The sequence below is a fragment of the Eleutherodactylus coqui genome, chromosome 13, assembly GCF_035609145.1.
Source record: "Eleutherodactylus coqui strain aEleCoq1 chromosome 13, aEleCoq1.hap1, whole genome shotgun sequence".
Taxonomy (NCBI): Eukaryota; Metazoa; Chordata; class Amphibia; order Anura; family Eleutherodactylidae; genus Eleutherodactylus; species Eleutherodactylus coqui.
Window position 1 is genome coordinate 47,995,739 of NC_089849.1, and position 12,670 is coordinate 48,008,408.

The 12,670-nt window shown below is 42.9% G+C and overlaps 1 protein-coding gene across 1 annotated transcript in view; it reads left to right on the forward strand.

The window, feature by feature from the left end:
• Positions 1-11,700, forward strand: part of FBF1 (Fas binding factor 1) — a 47,470-nt gene extending 35,770 nt beyond the window's left edge. Inside the window, exons 26-29 of the mRNA XM_066587283.1 lie at positions 7,488-7,625; positions 8,557-8,695; positions 9,589-9,707; positions 11,516-11,700. Of these exons, the coding sequence (XP_066443380.1) occupies positions 7,488-7,625; positions 8,557-8,695; positions 9,589-9,707; positions 11,516-11,584 (465 nt within the window). The 3' untranslated portion in view covers positions 11,585-11,700. The remainder of the gene's footprint in view (positions 1-7,487; positions 7,626-8,556; positions 8,696-9,588; positions 9,708-11,515) is intronic.
• The last annotated feature ends 970 nt before the right edge of the window (positions 11,701-12,670 follow it).

Sequence of the window (12,670 nt, forward strand, 5' to 3'; positions counted from 1 at the left end):
AACATGGAATGTGTCTATTTATTTAGTGAACATTTTAGATGCAGAACTTGACTCCTACTGAAATCTTCAGTACATAGTCATTAAATCTTCTCAGAAGGTTCTCATACAATCACTCTCCACTTATTGGCCTGAAATGGAATCTTTATAGTCGCTGTCTAGAAGTTCGATCTATAGTTCAACTTCAGCTTCCTGATCGAGTATGCTCAGAGTTACAGGAGCGTGAGCTTTGTCTAACTAGGAACTCATGTGAGAAACTTTGTAGTGACCCCTAAGATCCGCCTGGGGAAACTAAACGCCTTCTGGTTGAATCTAATTAATTGCTCTGCTATCTCAGAATCTTGAGAGGAATATTTTTTCTATTTAATAGATCTACTGCTGGCATCATTACGTTATGGAAGGCTAAGAAAGCCTTTTTAAGGGGTCTTTTTATTTAATGTATAGCACAGATTAAGAGAAGCCGTGACAGAATTGGGCGGGACTTACAAAAACGTGTCAGATACAGAACTTAGGTTTGTTACACTAGCGGAGTGAGAGAGGGCACAGGCAGCACTACACAGCTATACACTAGATTTGGCAGCCACAAAACAGGGCTTCAGGCAACAGACCTATTTCGAGGAAGGGGAAAAAACAAGGCATATGCTGGCAATTATAGCCTGGGTGCAGGGCGGCTCAACATATATCACTAGCTTATGGAATGAGCTGGGTACCATTGACACAGATACACTCTCCATGAAACAAACAGCATATACATTTTACACCTCCACATACTCCTTTACACTCCAGAAATCTAAAGAACCAATTGGCCTATATTTATCCCTGGCAATGCCTCCCAGCCTGACATCAGAGCAAAGAACATTTCTTGATGCTCCCTTTACACTGGAGGAACTTGAGGAAGCAACGTCCAAACTACAAAATAACAAGGCGCCGGAGTTAGACGGCCTGCTAATGGAAATATATAAAAAATTTGGTAAGCAACTACTTCCACAGCTACTCGCCGTGTTTGGTGAGGCTGAGCAAAGAGGTGAACTGTCCCCTTCTATGTGAGGCGCTAATTAATGTCATCCCCAAGCCTGATAAGGACCCATTATTAATGGGTTCTTACAGACCTATGTCTCTGCTCAACGCTGATGTGAAGATGCTGGCCAAGGCCTTGGCGAATCGACTAATGACTATGATATCCTCTTTGGTCCACCCAGATCAAAGCGGTTTTATACCCTCAAGATCTACAGCAATTAATATACGAAGAACCTATTTAAATTTATCGATACCTACGGATAGCAAGGGGGACAGGATTCTGGTTTCACTCAATGCAGCCAAGGCCTTAGACAGTATAGAATGATTGTTTCTGTGGGAAGCTATGGTCAAAATGGGCTTTGGCCCTGGTTTCTTGAGATGGACGTGCATTCTGTACACTGATGCTAAGGCCTATGTGGGTATAAATAGGGATACTACAGACACTTTTTCATTATGTACAGGTACCGTCAGGGATGTCCCCTTTCCACCCTTACTATTTGCTTTAGCAATTGAACCACTGACAACTCGAACATAAAGGGCTTTGCAAGAAACAGAAAAGAGGAAAAAATAGCGCTCTATGCCGACGATATGTTATTGTTCCTGGAAGATGCAGGGAGCCAACTTTTTAACAGTTTCGGCTACAAGCAGCTACAGATATAATTAATGAATATGGTCTATATTCTGGCTTGGTTATTTATTGGAACAAGTCGGTTATACTCCCTTTGGATAAACCAAATTTAAGTAACCATATTGTGCAAGCCCCATTACTAACTCATTAGTAGCTAAATTTAAACTAAAACTGGATGTTTGGTGTGGGTTCTCCCTCTCTGTCATAGGAAGATCAAGTCTTATAAAAATGATTTGGATGCCACAGTTACTATATCTAATTCATAATTCTCCACAGTGGATTGTCCATCGCTTCTTTTATAGGGTGGACAGCCTATTTCAGGATCTTATGTGGAGGAAGAAAGTCCCCAGGATAAAACTGGAGACACTGTTATAGATTGGTACTAATATACCTAATGAATATTTGCCCTCTTCCTGATTAGAAGGTGTAAGGCCTGAGGCCTGTGCATGCACGAAAGAATCACTCTGAAACCCGCTGTTCAGCTAAAAGAAACTTCTTTATTCTAATCAAGCTGCACGGGGTTTTATAGACAGTGTGCATAGTTAGTATGTCATGAAGTACGAATCTGTAGCTGATTGGTTATTGCCCTTATATGGGTCTCTTCATCCAGGAGCTGAGGTCCTTATCTTGAAATTCCTGGCCGAGGAATGCGCCATCTTGGGTAAACTGTTAGGAACACGGTGGGAGGGGGGGAGCGAGTAGTTAGTCAGCACTTTCAGTCAGGCAGCTGTGTTAGTAGTAAGGAAAAGAAACACATATCTGCAATAGACATTTCACTTAGTTTATTATAATCCATTACAACACTATACAAACCCAAAGAAGAGGGTGGTCTGGCGGTACCCAATCTGTGGGCATATTTCCTGGCCTTACAGTTTCAGCATTTTAGGGGATGGGATGCAGAGGATGAAGAAGACATTAACTGTCAGCTGCTAAAGGGATATCTTCCTGATACGCATCTGTTTGAGACCCTAGAGGGACATCAATTTCGTAGTAATGCTAACGTGCTACCCACAAGATTACTTATGCATAAAATTTTGGTGGAGAGTTAGACAACTGATGAAGGATGTATGCAATACACGTCCGTCTGGGACACCCCATGGCTTCCTGAAACACATAGGCTGAAGGGGTATGGAGGGTGGAAAACTGCGGGTGTAGAAAGGATCTCCCAAATTCTATTTAATGGTGAGCTCAAAGCATTTGAACAACTGTGGACTGAATTTGATATACCACAGACCCAATTCTGCAGATACTTGCCGTTGAGACACGCTTACAACACACAGGTGAATTCCACACCAATAAAAGTCTCTGATTTTGTCTTAGCTGACATTATCGGGACAGCACGGTGTACAGCGGGCAAAATGTCACTTATATACAAAAAAACCCCAGAATCAATTAAAATCATTGAAACCCAGATGTGATTAAAAGTAAATAGGAGGCAGGTCTGTGCCCTATAGAAGATACGCAATGAGATAAGATACTACAGAAGACCCCCAAACTGTCAATCAGTGAATCACATCGCTTATCACAGATATACCTACTGCATAGGTTGTACCGTACCCCAGCCTTCCTACACAATATTGAAGTGAGAAATGTTCCTCTGTGTACACGAGGCAAGATCCAATCATCGGGACTCATCCACATGGTATGGCAATGCCAAAAACGATACAGATACTGGACCAAGGTGATTTCTTTGATTAATTCTGTACTTCAGATTAGCTTGGAAGGACACGCCACTAGTGTGTATCCTTGGGTATGTAAATGACCTGAAGCTAGAGGTGGCAGTGGCACGGCTTCTACATACAGCAAGAAAACTGATAGCGCCGCGCTGGCTAGATGAGCTACCTCCTACAATAAAAGATTTCCATCACAGAGTCAACAAACTGCTTTTGCTGGAGAAAGGTGTATATATTAAACGTAACGCAGCAATGAAATGGTTTGACACTCTGAGATTGGCCCCACTTAATCTGATCAGTATGATGTTACTGAGTAGATAAAGTCCCTACCCCAGATATATTCTATTGCCTTGGAGTATGTCTATAGGAGTATGCAAGGATAGAGACGTTAATACTGTTGTATGAATCCAGTTACTTATTGATTCTCACTGATTTTTAATATATGGTGAATGTTCTTTATGCTTATCTAAATTTTAAGTTTAATAAGGTCACATGTTCATGGAGTACACGGGTCATAGCGAATGTCCTAAACGCAACTCCTGAAACCTTGGATTATACCATTCTATTGTAAGATATGGTGAATTTTGAACAATATTTTCAGTAATGGACTTCCACCACAATTCAGTCTGTTAATATGAGGGAGTTGGGGGAATTATTTAAACTATTGTTTTTGTTTGGTTGTTGGAAAAGTGGGAATTTGTGTTTTGGAAAAATTGGAAAATTTTCAATAAAAACTATTTGATTTAAAAAGAAACTTGGTAGTGAGGGAGCAGAATATGAAATACACAAAAGGGGGAAAAACCTGCTCTTCCACAACCAAAGGATTAAAGGCAGAGTAGAACAGCCTGGAATACATGTGACCAATGTAAGAAGGCACCAGCGGTCTGCTACCCACATGGCTGTTGCTGAGGAGCATTTAGAGAACAACAGTGTGAAGAAAAAGGTAATAATAAATCTTTAGGATGTTCTGTTCCTGTTGTACCGTTGCTTTTTGTGTAACGACCCTCCAGCCTCCTAACAAGTTTCTCGTCTGAAAGCTGTAATGCCCTTTTAACCCCCAGCAGTTCAGGACGAGCGCGGTGCGTTCTGCAGAAAAAGGACGGTACAGTTTTTGACAAACGGAGCCGATTCTAATTTAAACAGCTGTAGCTCTGGTTGTATCAGGGCTACTGATATGTGTTAGTTTCACAGCTTAGATTTTTGGCTTTATTAAAATGCCATATAACACAGGTCTGAGTGAGAGAAAAATGGCTCAAGGCGCAACTACTCTAAAAAATGGTGATAATGAGATATAAAGATTTTATTATATAAGGAATAAAACCAGCAGAACAAATGGGTTTCGAGGAATAACCTCTTCTTCAGTAATTGCTGGGGCAAGACATGCTACAGTCCATAGAAAAATGTATATCAGAAGAAAGGTAGGGAGAAAACATAAAATATAATCAGGAGATAGTCAAAATAGTAAAAGTGTTTGTTCTGCTGGTTTTACTCCTTATATAATAAAATCTTTATATCTCATCATCACCATTTTTTGGAGTCCTTGCGCCTTGAGCAATTTTTCTCTCACTCCCACTGTGTACGTCTTCACCTGTCTTGTACAGGTACCCGTCTGGCCGGTAGCACCCCCCATGTACAATTGTACCACTATTAATAACAAACTATATACATCCACCCATGGAGATGGAGTAGCTCCACCACTTTACTTTCACCATGTAACATGTTGGTAGCCTTTACAGAACAGGAACTACAGCCGTTTGAAGTGAGGTTGGAAATACTGACTTTTCAGCTGTCAGTTTTCAGTCAGTGTGTGCAGAGCTTGCAGAGAAGATCTGTAATTCTCCTGTGTACCTCCCTGACCCAGGGGAATAGGGACATGTTTTTTTTTGTTCATGTTATCATCCCCCTCCCCATCAATCAAAGAGCGTATTTGCTCTTTTTTCTATTCCCCTCCCCCCCCCAGTAAAAAAAAAATTATAAAAGTTATGCAATGAATAATACTTACCTGAAATTGGTTCCTATGAAAACTAGAACTCTGCCCCTAAAATACAAGGTCTCATATAGCTACCTTTACAAAAAATTAAAAAGTTTTGACTGCTGGAACACAAAAGGGGGATACAATTTACTGGGTCTTAAGGCTAAAATTAGTTAAGTCACTTGGGGGTTAAAATGCACTCGAGACAACCGGGTTCTGTGTTAAGTATATTACATGAGACGTAAAATTAAAATCTACAATAAGAAAAGTGACATTTTCTGGAGAGTTTTTCCAATTTTAACGTGACTGTTGGTTGAGGTGTACCTCCAGTAAAAAAAATGTAAACTTTTCAGTGGTCTTGGATCCTCATGTAAGGTACTTTTTTTTAAAGTCCTTGTTCTTCACAGTACAGCTGTTTGTGCTGCGCAACTCTTTTTCTTCCTAATTCTTGTAAACCATTTTGTAGATATAGTGGAACTACAGTCCAATTAGCAGCACCTGCCTCCATAAGCTTTCTAATTCACATTACACTTGCTACTTCCCCTCCTTTTTGAGATTGCTAGAATCCTTGCCAGTGCTGCAGAAATCACAGGACTTTATCAACTAGCTTGTTCTACCCATCTACTACAATGCATATCTTTAGAGGTTAAAGGAGTTGTCCGGCCACACAGGGTAAAAATTTTTATAATGCTGCTGCTTTCCTTTCAGTAAGGATAGTAACACACAGCATACAGGGGCTCAAACCGGCAGGCAGATCAGCTGCAATGTCAGTTTCTTACCTTAGATTCTGATCTTCACTGCAGCTTTCAAAGATGGCGCCTCTCTGCGCTCTCCCTCTTCTGTGTGCGCGCTCCCGATGGTAGTAAGAGACATGAAAAGGCAGGATTTCATGGCCTCCCTCAGCTCACGTCCTAGCCCCGCCCACGACACGCCCACCTCTATTGAACTGCTCTAGTCTCTCCCCGCCCAGGCCCCGCCCCCTGCTGCATACTATAATCAGAGGGGGTGTGGCCAGGGGAGACTGCGTTATACACTCATGTCAGGATAAAATCCTGGCATGACTGTAAACACTAGCACTGTGTATAGTGAATGGAGAGGGGCTGGGGAGAGCCCAGAGAGAACTCTCCTGCAGCCCCCCACTGCAAGGCTAAAGTGAAACAAAACATTTCCCCACATACACATGCCCTCATAGTCCCCCTCCCACAGCGACCCCCCCCTCACAATGACCCCCCCCACAGTGCACTCTCCCACAGTGCCCCCCTAATGATCCCCCCACAGTGCCACAAACAGTGCCCTCTACAGTACCCCCTACACATGCCCCCCAGTGTCACCCCTACGGTGCCCTCCAAAGTAGCCCCCCTCATTCCCCCCAACCACAGCATTCTCCACAGTCCCCCCTCAACAGTGCCCCCCCAGTATTACCCCCCCCCACAGTGCCCTCCGCAGTACCCCCCCTACACATGCCACCCCCCCCAGAGTCCCCCCCACTGCACTCCAAAGTAGCCCCCCTCCACATGCCCCCCATCCACAGCGTCCCTATACAGTGCCCCCCCTGTGACCTCCCCCACAGAGTCCCCCTTTACAGTGCCCACACACAAGTACACTAACAGCACCTCCCCCCGGGACTTCTGACAGCCGGTCTCCTGGACATTGCACACACACACATCACTGCCGCTCGCTCGCTCCCGCCCCCCCCCCCCCCTCCCGGGACTTCTGACAGCCACTTGCACACACACAACCATCCATCCATCCATCCATCCCTCCCTCCTCCCCCCCCCCCCCCCACGAGAGCCCGCCCCTCCTCTCATTCTTACCTTGGAGTTGAAGAGCCAGCAGACACGCCTCCCCTGCAGGCAGCTTCCCAGGCTGAAGTTCTTCTGCACATGCGCAGAGCTGTGCTGGAGAGGCGCGTCCCCGGTCGTCCCGACAAGAAGAGGAGAAGAGACTTGTCGGAACCAGGAACCATGGCAACCGAGGAGCAACACAGGGGGGGGCAGCCAAGAGGTAAGTGAATAACTTCTGTTTGCCTAATTTACAATGCACAATGTATATTACAAAGTGCATTGTATTGGGCAAACAGAAGTAATGAGACCTAATGTTTATGGCCGGACAACCCCTTTAACTCATAACCACCCATGTGACTTACAAAGCTAGTCTGAAAATACCCAATTGTGACCATCTTCATAATTTATCATTCCAGCTATCTTCCCAACATTATGAAGATGGGGAAAAGGCTTTAGCTGAAGCCAAAAAAGTAGAGTCAGGACACCATGAAAGGCTGAGATCCATTCAAGGGCAACTGGAATATTTGAGACAACGAGAGGAATATCTTCATCAAGTAAGGAAACTACATACAAGAGGCGGGGCTTTGACAATATCTGATTTTGATTAGTGGGAAACTAGTGACCGTAATGAGTTATAATTATACTCCTGTATAATCTGCTAATAAGCATTATTGTGATCTGGAATATCCAGAGCAGAATGTAAAGCGGTATCTAAATAATAAGTGATTTATGGATCAAGGATTGAGTTTTATGTTTAAAGAGGGCTAGAGATGAGCGAACGTGCTCGGCCACACCCCTTTTTCGCCCGAATACCGCGATTTCCGAGTACTTCACTACTCGGGTGAAAAGTACTCGGGTGCGCCGGGGGGCGGGGAGAGGCGTGGCGGCGTGGGGGGTAGCAGCGGGGAACAGGGGGGAGCCCTCTCTCTCTCCCTCTCCCCCCCCCCACTCCCCGCTGCAACCCCCCGCGCCGCCACGGCGACCCCCGAATTTTTTCGCCCGAGTACGGAAGTACTCGAAAATCGCGGTATTCGGGCGAAAAAGGGGCATGGCCGAGCACGTTCGCTCATCTCTAAAGAGGACCTGTCATGTCTGCAGAGCTTTGCAGCCGTGATCCTGTTGATTTCAATGATGTCTCTCTACTCTCGCCTGTTCTCTGTATGGGCTCTTCTTAGATTCAGCTCCCGACCCTGTCAATGTGTCAAGTGGGCGTCCCTACTGCTCACTGTTTGTCAAATTTGATGTGACCCATTGACAGTCAGTGGTGGGGACCAGCCCACTTGACACATTCACAACACCAACAGCGGGAACTAAGCTACAAAGCTATGCAGATGGCCTCACTGACGTTAAGACATGGCAGGTCCTCTAATGTCGAATAAAGGTTGGTGGCCAATCATATTCTGTTCTTATATGGCAGAAGTATTATAAGTCACACTGTATTTAATAGATTTAATTTGTCTTCATCTCTGTCTAATCTGTTCACAGGAATATATAAATCTGTCTCATCAGAGGAGGCAATTAGAGCAGCTCAGACAGGGGCTGCCCACTGCGACTATGCTGCTACCTAACAGAGACCTGGAGCCTCCGCAGGTGCATCAACTATCTGCCTCACTTCCTCTGAATGGTAAGACTACCAGTGGCAGATGGATCTAATTATACATAACATGCAGCTTAAAAACTGAGGATACCTGAGTAGGCCTATATGTATTTCAGTTGTTACTGAATATTTACCACCTTTGCAGACAATGAGGCCACTCTCACACACACCATCGGTAAAACACTACATTTCAAAAGCGTCATTTTACTGAAATTTCGAACAGCACTTTTGCTTGCGTTCTTCAGCAGTTTTTAATGCACCCCTATCATGACAACGGGTGATGAGGTGCGTTAGAGTACCAAAACGCACTAAAATAGTGCAGACGGCATTTAAATCTAGTTTACGACGCCCCATTGAAATCAATGGAGGTTTTTAACAGCATTTAGCCTGTTTAGAAGAGTGTGATTTGACAATATATTAGGTTATGGAGGGTGCACTAATCTACAAGCATGTTCATGTACTACAAGTGATGGATTCAGGATGCAAAAACTGGGTTTAATGAATTTGAAGAATTTTGCCACTAAATTGCAGTTTCCCACCCACTCATACAGCCTGGATAACCAGCGTGACAGTTGCATCATCTTTGATGTCCTTTGTCCAGATCCTCGTCCTTTTTTATTTATTTTTTTTATTTTTGAGTCCTTCAAGGTGTTTGTTGTTTGGGATTATAGAAAAAAATCTTCTTTTTTTTTTTCTTTTAAGAAAATTCAGTCTTCTTGTCCCTGTTCTGTGCCTACTATTGTAGTTTAGTCTCATTCACTTGAACGCAGATGAAATGCAGCGCCAGAAATCACACGGACAAAACTGGCACTGTTTCTGGCCAAAAGGAAGTGTTTTTTTTCTCTTATCCCAGACAAAGTAGCAAATTGTGGTAAATTTCATTTTTCTTACTAAATAGATAACATTTTAACTTTTTTCAGTTTTGCCCCTTACTGCGTCCAGTGCTACAGTTGCCAAATCAGGAACAGAACAAGAAAGCACTCCTCAGAAGTCAGACCTCCATGCCACGCTGGCCATGTATAAAATCCAAGCACAGCAGGTATGACATGACGGGACCTGTGCACTAGTAGTTGTAGAACTACAGTAGTAGGTCCACAGAATACTGGACAGCCCCATGGCACAGCTGGTTAACGGATTTGGACTCCAAGCCAACAATTCACTAGCCTATAGTTAGGAGGTTTTGTACAATGGAGCTCAGGGCTATTTAAAGAAAAAGTGACACAATAAATGCAATTTGGACTTAAAGCGTGCCTACCTTTTCAGGCAGCTTATGGTCATTTAATAACCTGTGTTTGTGTCTCCTCATTCTTGTAATATTAAACAATATGGGGTGCACTCTCACCAGGCAGTTCTTTTTAAAATGCAGCAAATACTTCATTCCATGTTCAAAGACATATTCGACAATTTCTAGAGCCTTACATTAGTCTTTAAAAAAGCCAATGGACTCAAAGCAGCTGTTGTGCTATTACTCGCTGTCCTCCCTCCTGTGTACATGTCTTTGAACATGGAATAAAGTATTTGCTGCATTTTAAAAAGAATGGCTTGGTGAGTGCTGCTTTTCAGATTTTTCTGTTGGATCATTCTTGTAATATAATTTCATTTATTTTAGTTGTTTTTCCACTGTAAATCAAGGCTGAAACGCCACTCCACAATCCACAGCTTGTTGTTAGGCATTTAGCTTCTCTAGTAACTGGGATGTTGTCTCAGCTGTGGGGGAGGGGCTGTATTCACAGTCTGCTCACTGCAGTCGGTGTATACATTATACCTGCCTCTCCTGATGTTAGTTACCTAATCTGCTATGTGCACTTATCTTTATATTGTAGGCAAAGCAACATAACTTTTATTGGACTGATCTTTATTAGCTGCTTCACCACCACTTGTGTGTTTGCATGGTCACATCATATGCATCTAGAGACCTCTATATATGCTGTGATGATGCGAACATGTAAAGCAGCTAATAAAGATTAGTCCAATACGAATTCTGCTGCTTTGGCCACAACAAGCTGGAGATACAGATCATGTCTACAACATAAAGATGTACATAGTAAGTTAGGAAAACACAACATCAGGAGAGGCAGAGATTGTGTACACACTGACTGCAGATCTAAGAGCTGTTTTGAGTTCAGGGAAGCTGAGCCTGTGAAGACCGCCTTTCCCCAGAGCTAAAAGGACGTCCTAAGGTCTGTTACTACAGAAGCTAAATGCCTAACAACAAGTAGTAGATTGTAGAAGGACTGCACTTAAAACTTGATTTACAGAGGTAAAACAAAAAAAAGTAATGAAAGTATATTACAAAATTGATGTAACACACAGGTTATTAAATGAGCATAAGCGATTCTTTTAAATCTAGAATGGGGGTGTGGGTCTGTGAGACGCCACGTACTGAGTTAAAGGTGCAGGAAATTGCACCAGGATAAATAAAGCCCTGTAACTCGGGGCATCTAATAGATTTAAGAAGTAAAATAAGTGAGTGGGAGCTGCAAGAAGGTTCTTCTATGTAAACAAATTTTGCTGCTTTGTTAGAAGTGGCTACAATCTTACAATCATTTTGTTGATAGTTGGTTCCACACAGCCTGCCAACCTAGTGAGCAGCTCAGGTTACATTGAGGGTACACTGTTTGTGGCCCTTGAACTGAAGGACTTTCTGGCTAATTTTTTCTAATGACCTGGTGACCAACTTTCTATATAGAAACCCTCCTACTTGCTGGATTACTGTAACCTTTTCCAGGTCCATAGAAGTCGACTTTACAAAGTAGCAAGTTTCTCTTGTACATCAGTTTATTATATCATTTGAATGACATCTCTGGGATTTTGGTCTATTTTAATTACACTTTTTTTCTGGCTCAGGACTGGGACTACATAGAAAATGAGAAACTTTATTTGGAAGCTTTGAAGAAATCTTCCTTGAGTGTATGAATGCGATGAAATGTTCAGTTCAGAGCCCACAAGACACGGCATCAGATACCAGCCGGCAAATTTCCTTTTCATGTTTTATATGACTTTTATATTATCAATAAATATGAATATTGTTATATTATTTGTATACATTGTTTTATTTCTTATTTTCATGTACAAGCTATTAGGATTTTGCAAGCCTGACAATGAACATCATTCACATTAAGGCCTCCTTCACACGGGCGACAAAGTCGCACGATTTTGTAGCATTTCTACGGTGCTACAAATCGCATGTATGAGAAGCCCATGATTTCCTATGGGTTCCTTCACACAAGACACACAAACCTCGCAGGTCCGGCGATATGCCCGCGACACGCGAGGTTTTGTAGCCCATGTTTCTCTATAGAGCCTTCCTCTCTGTTGCATCGCATCGCACGAAAATGTGGTTTGCATGCGATGCGATGCAACTTTGACAGTAGCAGATGCTACAAAGTCACGTGATTTTGTAGCGTCACATGCAACTTTGTAGCGCTACAAAATCGCGGTATTGCTGCGAGAAAATCGCAGCGCTATCGTACGGTGCAGCGATGCGATATCGCTGCAATTTTCTTGCAGCGATGCGGTGTCGCCCGTGTGAAGGAGGCCTAAAGGTGTTGTTCCACAATTATATATTCCTTTTCCCTGTTGGATCAGATGGAATGTAATCTTTCAGTTGGACTCTTTATGAGATCGCTAAGTGTTGTTCAGTTGCTATGGCACCAGGGGGCCTTCTGAAGGCCTTAGGGCTGCCATGTACTACTGACTATTAAGATGGGCCTGTAGTCTGTCCGAATATAATGCAGGAATAAATGTTAGCAAATTCAAGTTTTCTATGGTGGCTTATTGTAAAGAATAAAGGATGCTAAAAGTTTAAACTTCCCCTTATTTATAATAAAATTAAAAAAAAAACATCTTTGGTACCGCTACATCTGTAAAAGTTTAATCTATCAAGAAAAAAAAATACACACAACTCCAGAATTGTACATTTTTGGTCACCCTGTCCCCAAGAAAAAAAATAATAAAGAGCGATCAAAAAGTTGTATGTACCGTGTTTCCCTGAAAATAAGA